This window comes from Rhinolophus sinicus, linkage group LG05 (assembly GCF_036562045.2).
Source record: "Rhinolophus sinicus isolate RSC01 linkage group LG05, ASM3656204v1, whole genome shotgun sequence".
NCBI lineage: Eukaryota > Metazoa > Chordata > Mammalia > Chiroptera > Rhinolophidae > Rhinolophus > Rhinolophus sinicus.
This window is the reverse complement of record NC_133755.1, coordinates 179,320,960-179,345,005: the sequence shown is the minus strand read 5'-3', so window position 1 is coordinate 179,345,005 and position 24,046 is coordinate 179,320,960. Positions and strand designations below refer to the sequence as shown.

The 24,046-nt window shown below is 41.0% G+C and overlaps 2 protein-coding genes across 5 annotated transcripts in view; one reads left to right on the top strand and one right to left on the bottom strand.

The window, feature by feature from the left end:
- The window catches only part of PACRG (parkin coregulated), a 451,953-nt gene extending 449,884 nt beyond the window's left edge, over positions 1 to 2,069 (bottom strand). For both annotated transcript variants that reach the window (XM_074333794.1, XM_019749820.2), the window contains exon 1: positions 1,480 to 2,069. In XM_074333794.1, the coding sequence (XP_074189895.1) occupies positions 1,480 to 1,635 (156 nt within the window). In that variant the 5' untranslated portion in view covers positions 1,636 to 2,069. The remainder of the gene's footprint in view (positions 1 to 1,479) is intronic.
- The window catches only part of PRKN (parkin RBR E3 ubiquitin protein ligase), a 1,115,215-nt gene continuing 1,093,226 nt past the window's right edge, over positions 2,058 to 24,046 (top strand). The window contains exon 1 of one of the 3 annotated variants that reach the window (XM_074333793.1): positions 2,058 to 2,214. In XM_074333793.1, coding sequence (XP_074189894.1) covers positions 2,208 to 2,214 — 7 coding nt within the window. In that variant the 5' untranslated portion in view covers positions 2,058 to 2,207. Of the gene's footprint in view, positions 2,233 to 24,046 lie in introns of all 3 variants that reach the window. The other 2 variants (XM_074333791.1, XM_074333790.1) reach the window with 2 other exon arrangements.

The following is a 24,046-nucleotide window of genomic DNA, read 5'->3' as shown; positions in this document are numbered from 1 at the left end:
AAAGAAGGCTGCTTCATCTTAAGTAGATTTTTTTAATCTTGTAAGCATAGCTATTACATTTGGCAATATCGAAATATTTGATTTTCCAGAACTATGACTTTAGTGTAAAGCTATGTTTAAAAACATGATTATGAACAGAGGTTTATAAAAAGAAAGAATCTCACTAGTATTTTTTACGTCTGTGAAAAACATATAACATTGAAAAGTCACTAAGATTTTAAACATAAATATTATGCAGAAGAAAACAAATAATTAGCTTGAACGGTTACGGTATTCTGCATTGCTGATAGTCATCTTTGAAATACATGCAAAATGACTGCAGGTACAACAGACAGGAGCTTTAGTCTATTTCTGATCATTTTAACTACTGTGAAGCCACTCACACACATTCCATAACCAGAACATCACTTTGGGTAGCAACCTGGAAATCTGGCCTAGGGGTCCTGAGGTAATCTGTTCCATTCACGTATTCTAAGAATGCGGTTTAGGAATAAAGTATTAGGTTTGCAACATTTATGTAAAACAAATAATGTGACACTGGAAAGCAATAGTATTCATTTAACATAATGAGTTGCTATGCAATATGTTAGAGTCTCCCAGAGTGTAGATTATACAAATTTGAAAGCTGCATTTATTATTTATATCTCTTTCCCAGATAGGTGCTTACTCAGTAGGAAAACCAGGTTTAGCATACCAAATTTAAAGCTGTTCAGCAGATCCAAGGGCTTTTTCTTTAACTTACCACGCATGCAGCTAAACCATTTGTGTACATTTTAAACCTTTTTTTCCTTAGTAGTACTGAGAATATTTTAACTACCAGAAATAATAGAAATGAAATATGCATTGCATTAATAGCCAGAGACACTGAACTAAAGCTTGCATTTAAAAAATATATATATTATTTAAAAGGTCTGTCTGGAAAAACACTTCATATTAAGTTGCCTTTCAGTATTCCAACAGGCTGACACCAGTTTGTAAGAAAGAGTCTTAGAGTAAATGTTAGGATATCCTGATATCTCCTCGGTTGAATTGATGAGGTTTTTTACTATAGATTATCTAATGAGTTTATGTTCCCAGCTGTACATAAGCACATGTCAAATTTTGCGAAAGAGTTTAAGATGGCTAAGGACTCACCTTCCATTAGGCCCTTGGCTGAGTAGGGCTAGTTTAGGAATCAGTAAGTAAAGGGGTCTTTTTGCATCATAAATAGCTTAAGAGGAATTTGGGGTGGTCTAGAAACCATGAGTTATTAGGAAAGTGCTTATAATGGGCATATCACTTGCTCCGAATCCTTTCTAACAACCTAGCCTGGACCCCCACACAATGGTGGGCACTGTCTGCCACGGGCCAAGTAAGTGCGCTTTTTGGCAAAGCCCACCCAGGGCACGGGCTCAGAATCCATCCTAGGGCCGGCCAACCTCTATAACCTGGTGTCACCTGATTCGGAGCCAGTGCATTTAATGCAGGAAGATCACTTACGACCGAGTTTTTCATCATGGCTTTGACTGTGAAGCCCTCAGAAAGCAGGGAGTGAGGCTGGTGCACCGGGAGCGGCTGTTGTGCCAGCAGCTTGGTCCTCTTCGGCATCTTGTCTGGGCATGTTTTTAAGCTCAGGGTCTCTTTTTCTGCCACCATCTTCCTAGAAAATGTCTGGTTCTCATAAAAACGTGTGGTAAAAGAATCAGTGGGTTTTACGGATGTGAGAAGGAGGTAGGGAAAAAATTGTAAAAAATAACGTTAATGGTAGAAATTCAACCCCTCGTAGTGCCCAGGTTGATCCAGGTGTTTGGCAGCTCCTAGGTGAAGGGAGTTGAGGGGAGGGGAGGGGCGGGAAGAGGGCTGGACCTTGGATGGGGCTACAACCAGCTTCCAAAGCTAAGTTTCCTGGTTGCTAAGCGACGCGTCAACACTGAGGCCGAATGGCCGCACCCCGCCGTGACGAAAGTTTTCTGGGCCTTAAACCGGAAGAGCGGCGGGCGGCTGGCCGCCGGCGGCGAGCCGAGAGAGGAAAAGCTGTGTGAAAACTACAACTCCCAGAAGGCGCGGGGCTGCGCGCCGTCTGCGCGTGCGTATTCCGGCTGCCAGGCGCGGGGAGGGAAGTCCTGGGCATTTTAACCTCGGAGAGCGCCGCGGGTGGGAGGCGCGCGCGGGCTACAGTTTGCGCATAGACCCTTTCCAGCCCAGCAGTCTCCATCTGCCCAGTGACCATGATCGGTACGTGGTGCCTGTCAGGTACAGCCTCTCTGCGCCGCCATGCGCCCAGCTGTGGTGCCACTCCAGGCCTCGGACAACGGGGATCCCTGGGTGCCCACCGGTGCCAACTGTCAGTGGCAGGGTGGCAGTGTCTGTGCTGTCCTCAGCCAGCGCCGCCAGCGTCCCAATGCCCGCCGTGGTCCAGCGGAATAAGTGTGTCTGTCGTTCTAAGCCCCGACTCCGCCCCTGGTTTGACAGGCTCCCTGCTGAGGACAACTTTGTGAGGGAACCTGGTGTGCGCCTGCGCGCCTCCCTAAGTGAAGGCGGGGTCGCGCGACCCCACAGCGAGCGCACTGCCCCGCAGACCCGTGGGGGTCCGTGGGAAGGCCCCGTGGAAGTACTCCCCCCACCCCTGCTTTCCGTCCCTCAGGGCGCCTCGGCGGCTGTCTTCCAGTTTAGGACAGACAGACGGTGTAGTCTGCACCCACGGTCTGTGGGACTCGAGGGGAAACACTAGCGGAGCGTTAAACTCGAATGGGAAGCACCTGGTGATGATGGTCGGGCTCATCAGAGATTCGTTCAGAAGAATTTAACCTTCTTGTTCCCTCGAATTTTTTCTTTTAAATCTCTCATCGGAGGTCTGAAATGAAAGAATAATTAAGAGTAAATAATAACCTTTTTGCATGATGAATTAACGATTCATCATGCAAAATTATTTTGTTCTCGAACACAAAATGACCCAGGTGCATTATTGGGAGTAAAGCTGTGGAAGTGGCTATTGGAATTGTTTATAAACACTAAAATGTACAACATTAGCAAAATTCCTCTATTTCAGGATTGTTAAGCCAATGCTATTTTAAGGGTTATCTCTGAAAATTAGTGGGAATGTTTAGTGTGATTAGCAAGCGTTGCTTCTCAGTGCCCACCATGGTTTACTATGTAGCTTTTGGGAATTTATTGTGACGGACACTTGCTCTAGAATATGTATTGGCTTGGTGAGCTTATTAGGAGATCATTCCTGATGCCTGCATTTAACACTTTTGTCTACAACAAGTGCTTTCGAAGTCAGATGTCGTCTATCCAGAAAGATGAGAGGTGGATTTTTAAAGTGTGTGAGCTTCTATGCACTGATAAGCGCTTCTTAAGTCTTTTATTTATTAAATTAATGTTAACATGTAAAACATTCTACCTACTACTGGGTGAATCACGCCAGTTAACAGACGCTGCCTTTGCAGCGATGGTAGAAACCAAAGGATGTTGTCAGGTTTTCTTAATTTTCTAGCGTGGCATGATTTTTTAAAGTTACCAAGTTAAGAAAAAATGTATACATTTTAATGAATCTTTTGAGTCTTTTTAGGTGACAGTTACACAAGATCCACTTGTGAGCACAAATTTGAATCAAAACCAAGTAGAAGAAATTTTTCAAAATCCTTGCCGTCAGTCTTCTACAGAAAAAAAAGTTTACCTTATTTTGAAGACAGTTGTGCAAATGCTATTTTAATTCAACTTAACTAGTGCGTGGAAAATTTTAAAAGACATAAATTTGTGGTAAAGCTATATAAAGACAGGGACTTAAGATCTAAAAATCATCACTAAATTCTAAATTGTTATCTAATAAATGGCTCTATAACTATTAGGATGAAATATGCTTATGCAGTTTTGTTTAGTTTTTACTTGGGATTTCGGAACACAAGAGGGAATAGTGATCTTTGGATGTGATGATTAGACAGCTCTCAATAACTGCTATTGACATGAAGACTAAGGTAGATTTTTAAGAATGTTCTTTCATTCTCCAGCTGTTCTTCATCATGCAGTGCAAGTAAGTGTGTTTTACAACATAAATAATTAAACCCATGCCCCAGCGTACGAAAAGTACCTTACCCATAACAATCATGAGTACAGTGTGCAATGAATTATTTTATATAACGAGTTGCATTGCCTAAATCTGTCGGTGGGCACATTTTAATAAAAATCTTAATTGTCCATTTTGGGCCTGGTTATGTTGAATAGTGGTAAAGGTAAGTGAAAATGGAAGCAATTGAAGGGAAGTCTTACAGTGATGGGTTTTCTGTTTCCATGACTAAACTTCAGAGCCAGGAAAGGTGTTACAGCTTATACCCAGTGATCAGCTGGAGATCAAATGATATGTAACTATATATTGAGAATTGTTGTGTTGTGTTTTTTTTCCTATTTAAAGACCTGTGCTACTCAGAACTTGCCCCTTTCATGCCTGTGCTCTCTTTAATTGCTATACCTTCTTTAATGCAAATAGTACTCTTCCACTTTATGTAACTCTTGGGTCACTTTTGAGGAAATGAGTTACTTGGTAGAATAGGAGTAAGATATTGCCTCTTTACCAATAAAATTACCTTCCTTTTCCTTTTTAAACCCCAGATTTCCTTCTTGGCACTGAGACTGTTTCAAATGCACTTATATTTCTCACTTGGATAATGATTGATATGTTAAATGCCCTGACCCAGACAGCTACAGAAACATAATTTAATTGAAGTCAGTGAAAAATTATGACTTTGTGAGAAGTATGGAGAAGGATTTCAAGATAATATAAAGCAGAATGGAAAAACCTTAAGAAAATTCAACTTAGGAAATATAACTTTTGGCATCTCTGTTAAAAATATATTTCAACCTTTTTAAAAATTAGCAATTCTTCGTGTTTAAAAATTGAATTTTAATGGTGATATTTGTGGTATATTCTAAATCTCCTCTAGAACTGGACTGGTATTTGAGTAGTATCAGATATTGAAGTGCATCGATATATGTGCAACATTGTTGCTAGTATTAAATTCAACCTGTTACTCTTTAAGAAGATTTTTGATACATTAAAAAAAAACAATAATTAGAACGTAGTCTCTTCTGTACCTTGTTTAACTTAACATCTCTTAGAAACTTACATATCTGCATGTGCAAGTCTACCCCATGGTAATTCCCGCCCAGTCTTTTATTTTAAGGATTTACATAAAGCATGCAAATACTCTTCAATAAATGAGCATTCAGTAAATTTATAGACAATTGCTACCATCAGGAATATTTGTGTTTGTATTTTATTTGCATAAGTGTGTATATATGTAAAGTAAGAACTTGATATTACAATTTCTGGGTTTTGTAGACAGAGGGTTTGTAGATTTTGGATTTGCAAGGTATTTCCAAATTGTTCTAAAGTAAGTCCCCTTTTTTACACTCCTGTCTGTCACAGCAGGGTAGCTAAGAGCTGCCTTGCCCCTCTGGCTGAAAAATTACAGAAAGATATTCTCCCCAGAGCACCTAATGGATTTCCTCTCTCTTCCTAGTTGCTCTCCCCACAGGTTTAGTGCCTTTGAGCAATGCACAAGCTACACAACTGTCCTGGGTGGTTCTGACCTTCCTGACAGTGTGTATAAGAGAGCCCATTACCCCAGTGTCCTATAAAAATATTTTTATTTTTGCCTTCATAGATGAAAAACAGTCTATTTTAATTTTTAGAATAAATTTAAGAAGAAAAAGAAAACCCTCTCTCTTCTTATTTTATGATGCTTTATTTTCATGAAAGCAGATCCATTAATTGAGCACCTATTATGTTTCCAGTACTGCTCCAGGTGTCAGGGATTCATGAGAGAAAAAAACAGGAACCAATGCCCTGCCATCATGAATGTGCAGCCTAACTTTACTATTTGCCCACAAACCTACATATTTGTTTTAAAGCTTGTTGTGGTGAATTTTAAAGTCTCAGAATTTATATTTCTGGTTGAATATACTGTGTACTGCTACTTGCCCTGACATGTCAATAATTTTAGATGAAGAATGACCCATTCTTCATTATAAGTTCCCAGAGGAGGCTCTAAAGCTTTTGTTTATGATGAGGTAGAATTATGTCACAAAAGAAGTTCTACTAAATTTTTGCATAGAATATTTTGCATAATTATATACAGTCCTTTGGGTCCAAAGGCTCTCAAATGATGATCTATGCCCCTTTGAATTTTGGAACTATGTCTAAGGATTTTTTTGAAGTCTGCATTTTTTTTTTTTTTTGAAAGCTCATAGCTTCATTGCTTGAAATGGGACAATGAAGGTACTTTGTATTAAGATAACGCAAATCCATTTCTGCCTCCAAAGCTTCTTTGAAAAATGAAAAAAAAAACAAAAAACTCCTTACTTCGAAATGCTTCATATTCATGGAAGCAGTTTCAATGCAGAATACTTTATTCTGTTAGCTTTTAGTTCTTTGATCAATGAAAATTGTTTCTTACCTGCTGTTTCTTCAGCCTTTAATTGTGGCCCGGTGCTTATTCAGTGTTTCTGTTTTAATTTGCATTTAATGAGCTCATTTGAAATGCTTCTTTTGTAGTGATCTGAATGGTTTCTCTCTTAAGTCTTGTAATATTAAAGAAAGAGATTCATGTGACAGCTGGCTGATTTATGGTGCAGCCCCCCTTCCCGCTTGTTTACTTCATCCTGTAGGAGAAAATCTTGGTTAAAAGGAATTGCAGCAATCCAACTCTTTCCCCCAGTGCTGTGTCCTAATTACCTAGGGCTTCCACCAGGTTATTCCAATATCAGTTTTCACTAAATAGAAAACTTTCTCCCTTGAATTAGTATGTATTTCAATTCACAAACATGATTTTGGTGGTCTCTTTTCTGTTGCTTACCTTATTCTCTTCGAAAACTTTAAATTTATTTGTGTTCCAAAAATAACCTGTATTTCCCTCTTTGCTATGCGGCACAGGACACTTAGCGTTCTCTTCATAGATTCTCTCTAAGAGGAGAGGTCGGCTGGCTGTAGCAGGGACTACCGAGTGACCCAGCCGAGTACAGAGCAGACTCGCTTCCTCTGCGGTATTTTGTGTAGCTCAGATGCCTGGCCACGTACTGAGAGCACGGAAACAGATGTCTGTATTTTTAAGAGTATTGATGGGGTCTTGATGATTTCTCCAATATTCTTTGTCAGGCATTGGGTCAGGTGGTGCTATGAGGAGGGCTCCACTTGGGTGGTGCATGTGTATATATTGTCTGTGGGGAAGGGACACAGAGAAATATAAAACACAATATCTGTAATTTCAAAAGTCTTTCACCAAAAGTCATACGGCCCCCAATGAGTTTGTGATATAGTTGGACTGATAAGACATGTTTAGGGCAAGGGCTTGACCATCTTCCCAGCAGAAGCAGAGTAATTAGAAAGATATGTGTCCATATGAATACACATACATCATCACACCATGGTTTTTCAGGTCTCTTTTCTGTCGCTTACCTTATTCTCTTAGCTCTGAATGCCTTTCCGTAGTACATTTGGGAACTACTATTCATTCTTCAAGATCCATTCCAAATGCTACCAACTTTATATGAAGTTTTCTGTAAACTCTCCACCAGTGTATCACCTCTCACCCATTTCTCAGTCTGAACCAATTAGCTCCTCCTTTAGAATCTACCACAATTTTAGCAACTGCTGTGTTTCCCTGAAAATAAGACCTAGCCGGACAATCAGCTCTAATGCGTCTTTTGGAGCAAAAATTATTTTACTATAATAAAATATAGTAAATATTTATTATAGTAAAATAACTTTTTATTATTTTTTATTATATTTATTTATTTTATATATTTATATATTTTTTATTTATTTTATTGTGTTTATTATAAAATTTTTTATTTTATTATTTTATTTTATTTATTAATCTCATTAATTTTTGCTCCAAAAGGCACAATTTTTGCTCCAAAAGAGCTGATTGTCCGGCTAGGTCTTATTTTCGGGGAAACAGGGTTCTATTTGTGAGGCCCATGCTCATAGTATAGAAAGTGTACAGAAAACTAAAGGCTTGCAATCTAAATAGGAAGTACCATGATAAACATTTATACCGGGAGCACTGGAGAGGACCCCTAAGAGCCTAGGGGGGTCCGCTGTTTCCAGTTGATCAGAAGACAAGTGGGAATTAACTAGATGATGGCAGCATCCGAAACTGGGGAGAAGACAGAGCTGCGGTTTGGGGTGGTGGTGAGGGAAGAACGGAATGGAGGGCATGTGGGGAGGCCAGGGCCAGAGGAGGAGGCTGCCGCCAGGCCAGACACCTGGTAGGTGAGCAGTGTCCGGAGGGCGGGTTTTTAGTAGGCGGCAAGGAGGAGTTGCTGAACCATTGCATACACAGGAGCGCTGTGAAGGGGTCCTGTTTTGAAAAGGTGTCTGTGGCTGTAATGGAAAGCTGCTGTAAAGTGCCAATAGTGCCAAGAAGTCCAGGTGACCATTAGTGACTTCTGTTTTCTCTCAAGTAGGAGGTGATCATCCACTGAGTGACAGGGCAATTGTGGCGTAGGAGGTGGCTTTTCTCAGGGTGATGGCACTGATTTGATATGCCATTCACTCATCTCTGATCGAGGACCATATTTCTAACAGAAATGTTCTTATTGTTGTAGAAAGTATTATCTTTTATCGACAGGTATGCTTTTTTTTTTCATGCTTCGAAAGCTTTAAATTTATATGTATTCCAAAAATAACCTGTGTCTCCCTCTTTGCTATGCGGCACAGGACACTTTGTGTTCTCTTCATAGATTCTCTCTAAGAGGAGAGGACGGCTGGCTGTAGCGGGAGCTACCAAGTGACCCAGCCGAGTACAGAGCAGACTCGCTTCCTCTGCGGTATCTTGTGTAGCTCAGATGCCTGGCCACGTACTGAGAGCACGGAAACAGATGTCTGTATTTTTAAGAGTATCGATGGGTTCTTGATGATTTCTCCAATATTCTTGTGAGACGTGAACAGGGTCCCCTAAAAAAGGGAAGCGTGAGAGCCCTTGATATTGGAAGAGAAAAAAATTGGTATGTACAATATATGGCAACTTTACCAATTCCTCAAATCCCCACCCTCATTCAATTAGGAAAAAAATGAATGATTACAGAAACTAATATTGGTGTTCCAATTGAGATGTTTTCATTATTTATCTATATAATTGATGAACATACCAGTTATTCCTGTTATTAAATGTTTTTGACTTTCAATGCATAAATCAGCTGATCTGAGATGAAGCCCTTTGTAACTAACTACATAGTGATGTTTTAAGCTTATTGTACAGAGCAGATCCATTTTTCGGAACATGGAAAGACAGGAATTACACATCTGAAAGGCACTCTGTACTATTAGTAACATGGAGAAATAGGACTGGAAGTTTGTAATGTCTGTGTTTCTGATGTGAACCTTTGGTTTAGCGTCCAACCTGTACTCCCCCTTTTCTCCTCATTCCTTGATTTTCTCAGACGCTGGCATTTTAACATTTCATCCATCATCTCACAAGAGCAGCTGGTGTCTGCATAATTAAGAGGTGAGCACTTTCTTTACTTGCCACTGGGGTTTCTTCCAGGCTTGACTGTTGGTTATGAAAGTGACTGAGAGTCATGACCTGGAATGTCATGAGTAAACAGACCAGGAACCACGTGGCTCCTCTCTTGTCTTCAGTAAAACTGTTCGTAGGCTCAGGCTCTACATTTTGCTTTCAAAAGAATCTGGTCCTGATTACAACTTTTCTTTCCTTAAGCCAGAGTTCTGGGGAGTGATGAACTTTGGGCTGGCCAGAGGACGGGCGAATAGTTAGGCTGCCTGCCTGGGCAAATAAAGGTTTGAGAATAATGATTCATGCTCTTGGTCTCCTCTCCACCCTTGAACTCTAGCTCGGAGTCCTTTTCAGCTCCCTGGCGTGTCCTTGGGGAGAGAGAGGGACAGATTTAAGCACACCTGAGGCAGCATTCTGTGAGGGGCTTCTCATTTGGGCTGCGGACCACAAAGAGTATAGGACGCAGATCAGCTGGCAGTCACCGGCTGGTGGTTTGGGTGGTGATGTGATACCTAAGACGTTTTTAAGTGAAGATGCCAGAATTCACAGTATTGGATAGGAATAGGCTGTGTTTTACTGTGCAGTCAATTTGAACATAATTATACAGTACAAACAGTGGAGATCTGATATTTTGCTTCCTGCTCTTGTTCATTTAGGAAATGGTGAAATCCCAGCCAGTGATAGATAAAGGGATTTCTTCTTTTATCATGGTCCTCTCTAGAGTTTTCTTCTTTACTGTCCATTTTGTGTATGTATGTGGCAGATGCAATTTCTCATTACATGCAAAGTTTCTATTAAATGTAGTTTCAAATGTGTTGATTTTTTTCCCCATCAGCTTGATTTCAAGGAAATCACCAAATAATCTTATACTAAGTGTATGACGCTAGAGCTTTATACTGGGTCTATATGCTTGTCTTTATTCCCTGGCAAGCACTGGGCATCACAGCACTCACTGCAGAACGTTTTATAACTCTTTTTATTTGGGGGGGTGGAGGTTCTCAAATAATTTTTATTTGGGGCTTAACATCTAAGGAATTTCTCTGGTGAGTCTAGTCACGGTTGTCACAATTCTTTGTGTATAAATTTATTAAAAATGCCTCTGTCTTCTGCAGCCAATTTAATTATTTAGTGCTCAGAAGAGGACAAGTTAGGCTGGTAAAGTTAGTTAGAGAAGCGGTGGTAACGCCATGTGAAGTCAGATCTCTGGAGGTGACATAACTTTTTTTTGTCCTCAAGCAATGATGGCAACAGGTTGACAAAAATTAATGACCTAAGACTGATAAATATGTGTGAATTCTTCAATACTTGAGAAATATTTTTAAATATTTAATGTAAGAGCTTAGTTACCATAAGTATAAACTCGATAGCATTAGTTGACATTTGCATATGAAAAATATTGGGAGGTTTACCCCCAAATCATTTTCTTTGGGTTGTGGAATTTTTTTTCATTGTGGTTTTCTATGTTTTTCAGATATTCAACATGAAGCATATAATATTTTGGAAATACAGAAATTCAATAAATGTTATAAACACAGTCTTAAGCATAGGACAAATGCATCACCATTGTAATATATGTAGATCTGATTATATTTTTGTGACAAATTATGTCAGGTAAATTACTGGTGGTAGCATCAAGAAATCTCATGTTTTGGTCATAAAAGTGGTGTTTCCTGGAAAACTAACATTACCACAATAATATCACTAACTTTTTGCAGTAATGTTACATACTACTTAGACATGGCTCAGTAACTATATTAGTTTCCTGTTGCCGCTGTAATAAACTACTGCAGGTTTGGTGGCTTAAAACAATGCAGAATTATTCCTTACAGTTCTGGAGGCCACAAGTCCAAAGAGGGTTCTAAGGGGCCAAAATTAAGGTGTTGGCAGGACTCGTTCCTCCGGGAAGCTCCGGTGGAGAATCCTCTTCCACTTCTGCAGGCACCTTCCTGGCTCCTGGCCGCCTTGCTCCCATCTCTGTTTCTGCAGGCCCGTTCTTCTCCTTTGCTGTAATCAAATCTCCCTCTGCCTCTCTCTTCTAACCACACTTGTGTTCACCTTTAGGCACCACCAAGATAATCTCCCTTAATTAATCGCATCTGTGGAAGTCGCTTTTTGCCATGTAAGGTTCGCACGTTTCATGGATGGGGACATGGACATCTGGAGGAGGTGCTGTCCAGCCAGCTGACCACAGTTCCCATTAAGGCTGTCAGCACTTGAAAGCGGGTTTTGGCGTGCCTTACACTGAAGTAAGGGCGACAGATAGAGGGCATCAGATTTACAGTGATACTACCCGATTTCGCCTTTTCTGAGGCCATTTAAAGGCAGTGCAGTCATGTTACACATGAGGGATCAAGTGTGTGTGTGTGTGTGTGTGTGTGTGTGTGTGTGTGTGTGTATGTGTGTGTGTGGATTAGTTCATACGCTGGCCAAGGACGTAACTCATGTGTTCAGGTAGTGTTTCCAGGTGGCAAAAGACCATGTGGCTCCACACCAGGTCCCAGACGGTGGGGTACGCGGGGGATTTGCTGAGCATGTTGCTTATTTGTACCCTGGAGAGCCCCAGAAGATCCATCATGCCTTTGACAGGAAATATTGGGTTGGTGCAAAAGTAATTGAGGTTTTGCAATTTTTAACCTTTTAAACCACAATTATTTTAGTACCAACCTAATAGGACTTCACGCAGCAACACGTGATCAGGCAAAGCAGGAACAAATAACCATTTTATGAGTATTTTGGATTCTGATTGGCCAGTTCACTGTGAATGTTAGATAAAATGCTCCTGGGAATACTTTAACATTGTCTTGCCCTTCGTAAGTAATAACTAATCTGGCTAGGTTGAAAATTACACAGTTTTAAATAAATTCTAGTAAAGTTATGAAGGACAAAAGAGAACAAAATTGTGTAGCTTAATTTGCTTCATTTGTTTTAAAGGTGTCAGTGCAGAATTTGGTTTCATGAGGCAGTTTTAGCTGAAATATTTGGAAAATATTTCATCACACATTGTTAGTGCAGTTAGGAGAAACTCTAAAGGAAATATGGGATAAATTTTTAAAATAGATACAGGATTTGATTTGTAAGAAAAGAAAAAGTTCATTTTATATTGGAAAAAAGAAGTCAGAAAGTAAATGTTAAATTCAACAAACATTTATTGAGACTGTAAGTTACAGGACCTGTGACAGGCACCAATTCTGCATATCTAAGTGTGGACGTGGCAATTTAGTAAAGATGCTGTGCACCCAGCAAAATAATGAGCCACAGGAAGGGGAGCTGTCATGGAAGCGTGTTTGCTTGTATGACAAAGCGGGGGCCCCTCCGGAGCAGACATGGGATTTGAGCTGGACCTTCTGGGCTGACTGGTCTCCTGAGCAGAGAAATAAGAAAATGCAGGAGCGAGACATGGGGCCTTGGAAGCAGACCCTGTGTCAGGGAAGGAGGAAGAGTTGACAGGGACAGAGGATGAGGAGCGTGGAGAAGGAAGTGAGGCGGGATCAGGGTGATGAGGGTGGGGGCCCAGCCATGGCAGTTTCGCTGCAGTTGCGTTTTGCTGTGAGGAATGAGGGACGCACTTGGTCTCAACACCAGCAATATTTTTAGAAAGCTAGCTTTGGCAGCAGGGCTATGTTGACTCTCACTCATTTATTTTTGTAGCATAGAAATTATGACAATACTAATGTGGTCTTTTCCAATTTAATAAAGAGAAGCAGGTCTGCAACAATGGACGCCCTGGCCTGAATCCTAAGGCCCATTTGGGCAGAGGAAGCAAACGTTAATGAATGCAGTGGTCAGTGGCAGGGGACGTAACTTGTTCAATCAGGGCTCCTTTAAGACAATAAAATATGGCAGTGCTTGTGGCTGGCAGTGAGACATGAATTCAAATATGAAAAGAAAGAAAATTGGCAGTGGCTAACTTTAACTCTTGAGTCTATTGCACTACTTTCCTCCTTAGAATCTTTAAGCTGTTAGGACAGAGACTCTGAGCCCCAGAATAAAGAGATCCTTCAAAAGGTTTGTGTACTTCAGATTGTTTTGACAGGATCATTTTCCTGCTAAGGTTTAAAGATCTAATCTCATTCCCTTTTAATGTTGTGTGTTTACATGTCCACGTCCTTGAGGGAAGAAGTTTGCTTTGTACTTAATAAGTAATTATTGAATAAGCGAAAGGATGAATCAAAGGAGAGGAGACCATTGTCTGACCCCTTGTTTTGTCTTCCCCAATCTCCCTTCCTGGGTCTGCAGTCGGAAGTATTCAGAAGAGTCCAAGCTCTACTGATATTTGCTGTGGGGGTGGGGCCTCCCTGCGTTTATCTTTGTCGCCTCCCAGTAAGTGTTGAAATGGATGGAATCATTAGTACATAGGGGTAATAACTACTGTATGGTTTGATTTGGGTATATACTAAGTATATTAAAATACTTCATATTCTGAGAGATGATTCATTTATTTTAGGAGAGAGATTTTGGTCTGTTACATTTTCCTGTGCAAAAATTGATGCTCCCACAGGACGAGGACTTTTTTCTCCCCCCTCCCCTCGCCGCCCCATCCTTTCGTGTTTCTTACTGCCTCTCTGACGCTTGCCCTTAGAGGGAAGCCATTACGTTATTTTAATTCTGGAATGAGCCGAGATTTTCAAGTGGTTGTTCTATGAGGCTATTTAGAGTATAAATCATGCGGATGCACTCTTCCACCTTTAGCATTGGACTTGACAACAAGAGTATTTTTGCTTCACTGGGGTCTGTATTTACTTGTTTCCCTAATGCAACTTTTCTCCATGGAGTACTCGCAGTAGAAACATATGCTCAAAGCTTCAAAGTAATTACAATATCACTAAAAGCTTCATAATCACATTACTGAAACTAAACGTTAAAAAATTTGATTTTCCTTGATGCAATCATTTCAATTTAATTTCAGGCTACTGCATGATTGATTGAGGACCTGGCAGGCCAAAGTCAGGGAGTGTTTGTAGTGCCTAAAGCCTTGCACAGAAAACTTCAAGGCAATTTAATTTGGGTAGGAATTCATTTTAATTATTCTGAGGGGTTTTTCTTTTTTTAGTGGAAAAAATAGATTTGTTTTCATGCTCTTAGTGTTTGACTGGCTCTGATATCATTCATACAGTCTTTTCCTGGAGTGTTCACACAGCCCCTCTTTTCACCCTGCTAAGATTAGACTCCGGATGATGGAAAAGTTCTGAGTTCTAAAACAAAGAACTAAAGTCTGATATTTATCGTAATTGTTCTAAAGATTTTCCTTCATGTGATACGTTTAAGGTTTTAATGTGTTTTTTTTTTTTACATTATGGGTGGTTTTGAAGTATTTGCATCTGATTTCCATAAGCAGGAACCACTCTAGCGTTTGTATCGTGCATTTCTTCTGCCTCCAGATAGTGCCAGAAGCATCCTTATCCAGGAGGACAAACACTCTCCCTTTTCCTTATGGTTCACAGGGGGGCGGAGACATGGTCATCCATCAGATTCATGTCTGTTGTTCTCTAAAACCATTTATTTTTATTTTTAATGAATTGTGGAGACAAGTGAATATGAAATTACTTTCTGAAGCAATGTGAATTTTCCTAATTTTTTAACACTGTTTGTTATAATCGTATATTACAAAGCAGTAAATCTAGAATATGTACTGATCACATTTGATACTCAGCTAGAAGTCTGGACATAACTCTGAAATTGTTTAATGTTGGCTTTTATGACTCTACTTATAAATTGTTATTTCGTCCTCTTTCTTAAATTCTTTATTATTTGCTTTAAACAGTGAGTAAGTCATAGCTAATAGACAAATATTTTGCAATTAATTATACACAAATTACTTGATGACATTTGAGTCTTTTTATTACATTCCTGAAGGTGAATTTTGAACCCTAAGTACTTTGCTTTAGTAGGATTTTTGATACTGGAAAATAAAATATTTCTCAACTCTTTTTATTTTTGGAATCTGATATACTTTTCCTGTTTTCCTCCATCCCATTTGACCTAATTTTATAAATAATGTTTTTTTAGCCATTTTTCTGCCTCCATGAGGGTAAGCTTACTGTTTGGTTAGTTGATCAATTAATTAACTGATCGATTGATTGACTAGCTGATGGTACTTCTGAAAATCAGGCTTGGAATTAAAAATATATGTATTGCCCATGGCTAGTAGCTTTCCTTCTTCACTCCCTTCACCACCCAGGTTATATCCCAAATCACCCTTCTCCCAAGAGTATAACAATATCTCAAATACTTAACATATCTTCTCCACTGTATTATGTAGTGAAGTGGTAGTAAGAGTTCCCATTTATAAGGGTTTTGCTGTGGGGCAACTGAAGTGAAGAATTCCAGTTTTATGTGGAATTCCTATAGGACAACCCGTAGGTTTAGGTTCTAGAAGATAGGGAAGTGGTCCTGATTTTCACATTCATATATTAATGGTTTTCTCTTGTTTGCATCAAAGAATCTAGGATGAGTAGCTTCAACTTTAGGACATCTATAAGTTCATATTTGCACATTAGGTATAGGGATGGTTGCCTGAATGGGACTTTGTGTCAGGTATCAGGTATTATTCAAGCGAGAGAGAAGCATGCTGGGTCTGCGAGTTGATTTTTACTCTACTTAAAAACTAAGTTTGCCTGTTAATGTGTCATGGGTACGGGCAGAAGATAAAGACTCATGGGTCAGAGCAAAGGACTTATTACTCATGGCACAACTAATTGCATAAGTATTATCATATTTACACCAGTGTTCTTTGCCCCCAGTTCCAAGGGGTGACAAGACATGGCCCAGGTGGATTCTGTGTAAGCAGCAGGTTTGCATTGCAGATGAGGTCCATTTATTGAAATTGAAGAATCCACCACTTTAAGAGCAAGCAGTAAGCAAATCTTCTCTTTTCCTGGGGATAAACATGATCTCATTTCTTAAGGTTATCAGATGTGTAAACAACCCTGAGCAATGCCCCAGGTAAAAGGGAAGTCAAAGCCATGCATTTTTGATCCACTCAGCAAGATATGCAGGAGACTGTGCAAGGCACAAAGAAAACTCTCTCTCCCAATAACCAACAATTTGTCCTATGCAATCTTGACTGGTGACAAATTTTCACATAAGCATGTCACGCCGTGGTCACTCTGATTAATTGGGCCAACAGAGACTGGCACCAAATCTATTCGGCTTGTGTCATACAACATTTGATTTGAGCTGTGACCAATAGGATCCCAAACAGCAAGATGAGGCCAACTTGCAATATTGACTCCATCCGTCTGCCCGATCACACACCCGCAGGGGCTCTGACTCAGCCTACAGCGAATGAATCCCAGACAGAGACCAGTAGGTCTTCATTAAGTCTGTTATTTGTTACCACTCATACAAGGAAGTTCGTAATGACTTGTTGATCTTTGGTGTGGTGCCAATAATAAGAGGGGGCAACAGGTGCTGCAGAAAGCAACTCTCGTGCCCAGTGGAGAGCCAGTTCACGGTCACTCTCCCCCATAGAGAGCTCAGGTCATGCCGGTTTGGCATTTGCTGCTATGCTTGAGTTGGGTCACCATTACACTGATTTGATTAAGCCACGTCCACAGTGTTATGAATCGCTGCAGTTTCGGTTGCCATACATGGCGCGACGTAAGGCTGCTTTGGAGTTAGGACAAGCATATGAATTTGTGTCAGTCAGACTAAAACATGGTTGTGGAGCCTGGGAGTTTGCACAGGTGTGAGGGAGAGGTCGATGTTTTGGAGCTGCTGTTGGTAGGGTCAGGTACAGCAGAACAGTTCAGGAAAAGCCAAGTCTACATGACTTTTTCTTGTTTTATAGCCCATGGATGGGGATGAGACGCTCAGCGGTGGGTCAGTGAGTCAGATTCCAGTCTCTATTGCTGCCCGACTCACATGGATCATGTGACTGTTTCGCTAGGCTGAAGCACTGAAGTTAGGGGACTAGTAGAGCATTTGTCACACTCCCTCATGGTTCCTGGGATTTGAAGTCAACCTTCTACATGCCCGGTGTATTGCTCTCTCTCCACAGCCATGATAGTAGTATGTCCCTTCCCAATAGCTCTAACTTTATGTTTTCCCCAATCATCCCCTAATTACATTCAAATTTTTTTGTCTGTAAGGATCAGGTGCAAGTGGGATAATGGAATTTTTACAAAATCTGCAGAGATTCATTATGTCCATCACTTTGGCCAATGTGGACGACTTGGGGAGCAGTGTACTTAACTCAATGACCCAAATGGTCATTATCTTTATGAGCTAGAACCCTGTCAGTCCAACCCAAATAGCTAGTGGCTGAATAAAAAATATGTTTGACTCTTTCAGGACTCCATTTGATTGGGCTGCTGCTTGGAGGGTATCCCCATCGTCCTGGCCTGGGGTTCCCATCAGGGAAAGACAAATGCTTTGTGCCCAGGAATGACCATTTCAGGGCGAAATCTCAAATTTTCAATATCTGTCTATGTCCTTTCTTAAACTTTCTGGGGATGGTTACATGAGACCAAACTGCCTCAATAAGATGTGTATACCAAGAAGCCGTGAGAGAGGTAGAGTCAGAAATCTTTTTGATTGGATTTTCTGAGTACATTTACCTCTCAGTAATGCTCGGAACTTGAGGATGGTAAAGGTCATGAAATATCCATCGCTTTTATTGTTGGCCCATTGTTGAGTGGTCTTTATGGCAAAAGACACGCCATTGTCAGGATAAGATAATATGGAAAGCTAAAAACATGACAGTTTCGAGCCACAATAGTGTCGTGAAAGTCAGCTGATTGGACAGTAACCTGAAAAAGTGTCAACAGTGGTAAGACATGAGGGTTATCCCAGAATAAGAGTCACCTTGGTGGGAGTGGACCAGGCAAACACGGCCTCCTGCCTGCGAGACAGGCCAAGTTGGGCAGGAGTCGCAGTCTGACACTCAATGGTAGCCTCTGCCTCAGAAACCCCCTTACTTCATGCCCCATCCATGATGCTGGGTACGCTGCCATGTCTGGTGTGATGACGCGTCCAAGTAGTGGGGACAGTGATCTGGGCAGCGAATGGGCATCTGCACCAGTGACCCAGACGATGAGCAGCCACAATGTATTTCCACAGTGTGTGGCCCTGCAGAGGGCGTCATTAACGTACCAGCTGACAGTCTTTCAGATGGCAGATCAGACAGACAGACACCCAGGCCATTGACAGTAGTCCGCAGGTCTGTAAAAACAGAAAATGCCTGCTGCTCAGAAGAATTGCCTAAGACAAGGGTGACAGCTTTCTGTGGGGACCACTGTCTGACTGGTCCTCACTGCACTTGGCCTTCCAGAGCTGTTGTTGGGGTTGGCTGGCTGTGGCTGTTCAGAGGAGCCGTCAGCTTCTGACTTAGCCAAACCACCAGTGACCTGGGCCCAGTCACTGAAAGAAACCCGTGAGAGCCCTGTGGGACCAGCAGATTTGTTTCAGTGGTGGAGTGGAGCATACAGTTCCCCTCAAAGGAGTAGCTGCCATTTTTTTTTCTTGTGAAGCTGAGATGATGCGAAGGCCAGACCAGCTGCGCTCTAATGTATCATTTCCATTTGACCAGCAGGGCCGGATGGACCCTAACCCTCCTTAAGAATGGCGTCTGAGTGGACCTGCAGGAGCATGAGGGTGACCGGCGGGCGTTTTCCATAAGAGCGTAGGTGCACGTTTATCGCTCCTTGTTAAACAGATGGACGTGATCGCTCCATCAGGGCGATGCGATTGTACTGGGAGATGAGCTTTCCTGGGCAGCCGGTCCTGGACATGAAAACCCCTTGTGACACTTACGGGCACTGTGAAGCCCAGCCGTGTAGCACGTTACTCCTTATACAACCACACGTGGAAGCCACAACCACACAGTGACTGAGCCGAAAGGGCTCCTCTCGCAGGGTTGCTATAGCGACCCTTACCCGCCACACCCCTCCCTCGGTGGGAACAGGTGGGATGGGAAGTCGGGTTCCTGTATCCAGCAGAGCCCTAACAGTTTGAGTCCCTCTCTTGGCCATCGTACCAGACTGGTGTATGGCTTTCCGTACCCTCTGGGGACAGGAAGACCTTGGATCCGCCCAAACCATCTGTCTTAAGGCGCCTGAGCTCAGAGTAGAGGGCAAGACGGGTCAGGCAGTGGAGAGGAGACGCCGCTCTGTGTCAGTGAGCAAGGGACTTGCGCTGTTGGTTTCAAGCAGCCGCCCACATGGGGCTCAGGAAAAGGAACTCCTAATGTAGATGCTCCTGCCAGGACCATCAGCAGCCAGGTCATGGTTATAGTCACCACAGTGCAGCTTCCAGGACACCTTGGCTTAGCGCGCATGCGCAAAGCCTTTGGGGTAAAAGGCCTCCCTGCCCCGTTGTCATGGTAACAGCCCTCCCTCCACTGCACGGAGGGGAGTGAATAAGCAACATCTAGGTACCACTGGTGCAGCTTATTTCAGTCCTGCCTCTTTTCTGTCAGCCCCGTTCATTGACAGGACCCATGTTTCTCTCTCCTCACTTGGGTGAGAGCATTCACTCACAGACCTTGGGGAGTTTTTTCATACCGTGTTTCCCCGAAAATAGGACCTAGCTGGACAATCAGCTCTAATGGGTCTTTTGGAGCAAAAATTAATATAAGACCTGGTCTTAATTTACTATAATATAAGACGGAGGTCAATATAATATAATATAATATAATACAATACAATATAATATAATATAATATAATATAGACCTGGTCTTATATTAATTTTTGCTCCAAAAGACGCATTAGAGCTGATTGCCTGGCTAGGTCTTATTTTTGGGGAAACACAGTATATCCAACCCCAACCTATGGGTCTTGTTCCTTCTTTCAGAAAGCCGTGTTTCTGTCAGCATCCCCTCCTTTGCCCAAACTATCAGGTCTGAAATTTGATTTTACCCTCCTTTGAAACCAGTAATTGAGCCAGTTACTATTTCGTGGTGACTGACAGACAGGGGACTCCTGGGTCAGAGAAAAGGATGCTGTTACCCGTGGACCAGCAGCAGCATGAGCATGCTGGTATCAGTAGCCTTGCCCCCAAATCCTGCTGTCCAGATGGAAACCACGTACGCTGACAGTTTGCATGGTTACTGAGGAACTCTGAGCTAGGGGAATCCACTGCCTTTTTTTAACAAGCAGTAATCGAGCCTGCTTTTTGTCTAAGGGGAAAAGGTTGCCTTATCTCTCATCTGCAAAAGCATCCCTGAGAAATGGCCCAGGAGAAAAAGCAATCAGGCCCTTGCAGTCTTGGCGTACCCAGTAAATACATAGGATGCGCGAGGCCCGAGGAAGACTGCTTTCCCCACAAAGGCACATCTCTTTCTCGCGCCCGCTTGATGCTGTGTCAGAACAGGCAGTATTGTTTCTAGAGCTGCCCAGAATGGGATGGCCAGTGTTGAAGCTGAATAGCATGGGATATTCGATTTTTGGCCTTTGGGTTAGTGAAATAATAGATATTTTCAAAGTGGGGGAAAATTCTTCATGTAGAAGAGAAAGATGACAATTCCATGTTTTATTTACAATTTCATCATTGTTTAGAATCAGTGTCATAAAAGTCCTGTTTGGTTGTTTTGAAAGGAATCTGTGCTCCTGCCCATTTCCAATTTATTGAAAATGTGAAATTGTCCTGCTCTATTATTTGCTTTTCTCTAGTACTTAGGGAAATTTTATTTTATATTAAGTTTATAAAAGATAACTAAAATGAAGATTTGATTTCCACTTCTTTTATCTTTCCTTACAGACTCTTCTCAGTTAATTTTCTCCTCTTAATTGGGGCATAAAATCTGTAAGTTTCTAGTGTAGATATATGTATGTGGTTTCTCATACTCTTGAAATATTCTTACTATAAACATTCACTTTTCTTGGGACACAGCTGTATTGAGACACTAGGAATGTAAAACAATATACTAACAATTCTTTTTAGATCTTCTAAATAGCTTTGAAATATGTTATTTGCTTTTGTGTTTGTCTTTTCTGAGCCCATAAATAAATTCTGAAAATTAAACCAATCATTTATTTGGGGTATTTTCTTCTTCAGAAAGAGAATGTATTACAAACACTAGTGATAATGCTGTTTCTTTAATATGACAGTGAAATAGAATATTTGTGGTTTTTCTCAAAACCAAATCAGAGATAACGTGGCAAAACTAAACTACTTTAATTAGTCCTTCATATTGAATAATCTTTCTAAAAGTGTATGTCCTTTCGCCTGCCATGGTAAATACAATAGCCTTAGCCTGAACATAATTGTATGTTGCTGTTTTCAGTCAGTATCTTTTATTCTCTTAGAATCATCAGTTATCATTGAACACTATTACAAGTAAAAAAAAAAAAATGTAGGTTAACTTGAGTGCCTGATGTTCCCATAACTCAACCTGAATACTTCTAGTTTTTGCTTAATAAATACTATTTAAATGTTGTGTATCCTAAAAATGAGGCTGCTAGGTGCCTTTGAATAGTATATGCAGGTAAGGATTATCTAGATTTTGTTCCTAGAGCCATTATTTACAGCTTGATGGATAAAACTCTGCTTTCCGAGTTAGAAGCATCTTTTATATTTATCAGAAATTTAACCCACAATTTAATGAACTTTTCTATATTCACTTGGCAGCTATTTTTCTTAGAGAGGTAATTTTTGGGTAGAAAAATCTCTTTGAATTCTTGATCCAAGGATAGAATTGTCAGGATGATTTTACTCTTTCTCTGTGATATCAAAAAGAGAAGTTGTTTTCACACATATAAATTTCATCAAGTATGGTCAGTAGACTAATATAACATAAAATGGTTAGTTAGTATAGTCTTAAGAATTTAGTCTTATACATGTGCATATATATATATATATATATATATATATATGATGGATTCTTTCTACATCTTTTCAAATAGAAGAGAAAATGAAATGGCTACAAATAGTGCCTGATGTTTACTGAGAGCACCTGTCATGTGTTATGTTTTCTGTGCTATGCTTGCAGCCCACTGTTTAAATCTTCACAACCTCTCATGACACTATATTGTCCTTACGTTACCTAGGAGCAGACTGATGCGCGAGGGGCCAGGTAGCTCAGCCAGGTTGTGGGGAGTGACAGGCAGAGCGCGGATGTGAGCCCAGGCTGTGCGGTCGCCAAGTTTCTGCCCTGGGGTTACCGCTGCCCATATTGTGTACCACACTATCTTTTGTCCCCCAGTTCTCTTTCCAGGTCTCTTACCTCTTTGTGAACAGACCCCCCCCGCCCCCCCCCGCTTCCTGAATCAGTGTAAAGGCGAAAATAGCAGATGAAGCTAAAAAGTTTCTTTGACTTATAACAATTTCCTCCAGAATTATCTTGTTGAAAGTAAATAGCCCATCTGGCTTCCTCCTTTCACAGAGCAAAACTCCGAAGTGAGCTTTGTGACTGAAGCTGGCTGGATTCCATGCAGTGAGTCTGTTGGCCCCAAGCGAGATGAGCACAATCTGTTTCTTCTATTTCTAATAAAGGAAAAGAGTGCCTTCATTTGCCTCTTTAATTCATTACTTAAATGTTATGTCCTTCTCTCTCACAATAGCAGCTTTCCTGCTGTGCGTTTTTTTTAAACATACAGGTAAAATGGAAACTACATAATAATCACATTTCCGTACAAGGACGCTACAATGAAATAGCATTAAAACTTGCATTTTAAGCTCATCGCATGAGGTTGTTAGCTGTGTGACTCCCATTAGTTAGCTGGAGCTGGAGGGGATGGCTGAAAAAGCTGTTTCTGCTGGCCCGTTCTGTACCTGCTCACTGAATAAATAGAAGTGTTTAGTGTTTCGCCCTAGAATCCACGGGAGTCAAAGAGCTAAGCTCTGCACAACCTGCAAGTTCATGGCTAAGTGCCTTAATTTAGGTCTGTTCACTCACCTGGAAGAAGCTGTAGGGACCGTCCCTCGGGCCCTGGTAATTACCTTCCTACAGGGGCGACTGAGGGCTGCAGAGCAGGACTTGAAAAGGGGGCCTGAGCTTTCCCTGGCCAAGACTATCATTGGATTTTTTTTCCATGTGTCAGAGCAGACAAGAATCTTATAAACTTTATAAACTGTTAAATATGTGATTTTAATTACTAATTTTCTTTTGGAACCAGGTTTCAAGAGGTCATCATACAGTTTTTGATGATGTCTTTCCGTGGCTGACAGCTGTTCTGCAAATCTCATTATTTTGAGGGAAAAAAGCCAGTTCCTTGCCTCGTAGAGGCCTGATGTCGGGATAGCTAGACTTTACACCTGGAAATGAGTCTTCTTCAAGAAGCGCTCCCAGGTCCCCCTTGTAGGGCCCTGCTGATGAAGACTTAAGCCCAGAGTATTTGGACAGGACTTATAGTCCTCAGTTTACATCTACCGTGTTTCCCCGAAAATAAGACCTAGCCAGACAATCAGCTCTAATGCGTCTTTTGGAGCAAAAATTAATATAAGACCTGGTCTTATTTTACTATAATATAAGACCAGGTCTTATATAATAATATAATATAATATAATATAATATAATATAATATAATATAATATAATATAATATAATATAATATAATATAATATAATATATATTATATTATGTATTATAATACATAATATAAAAGACCAGGT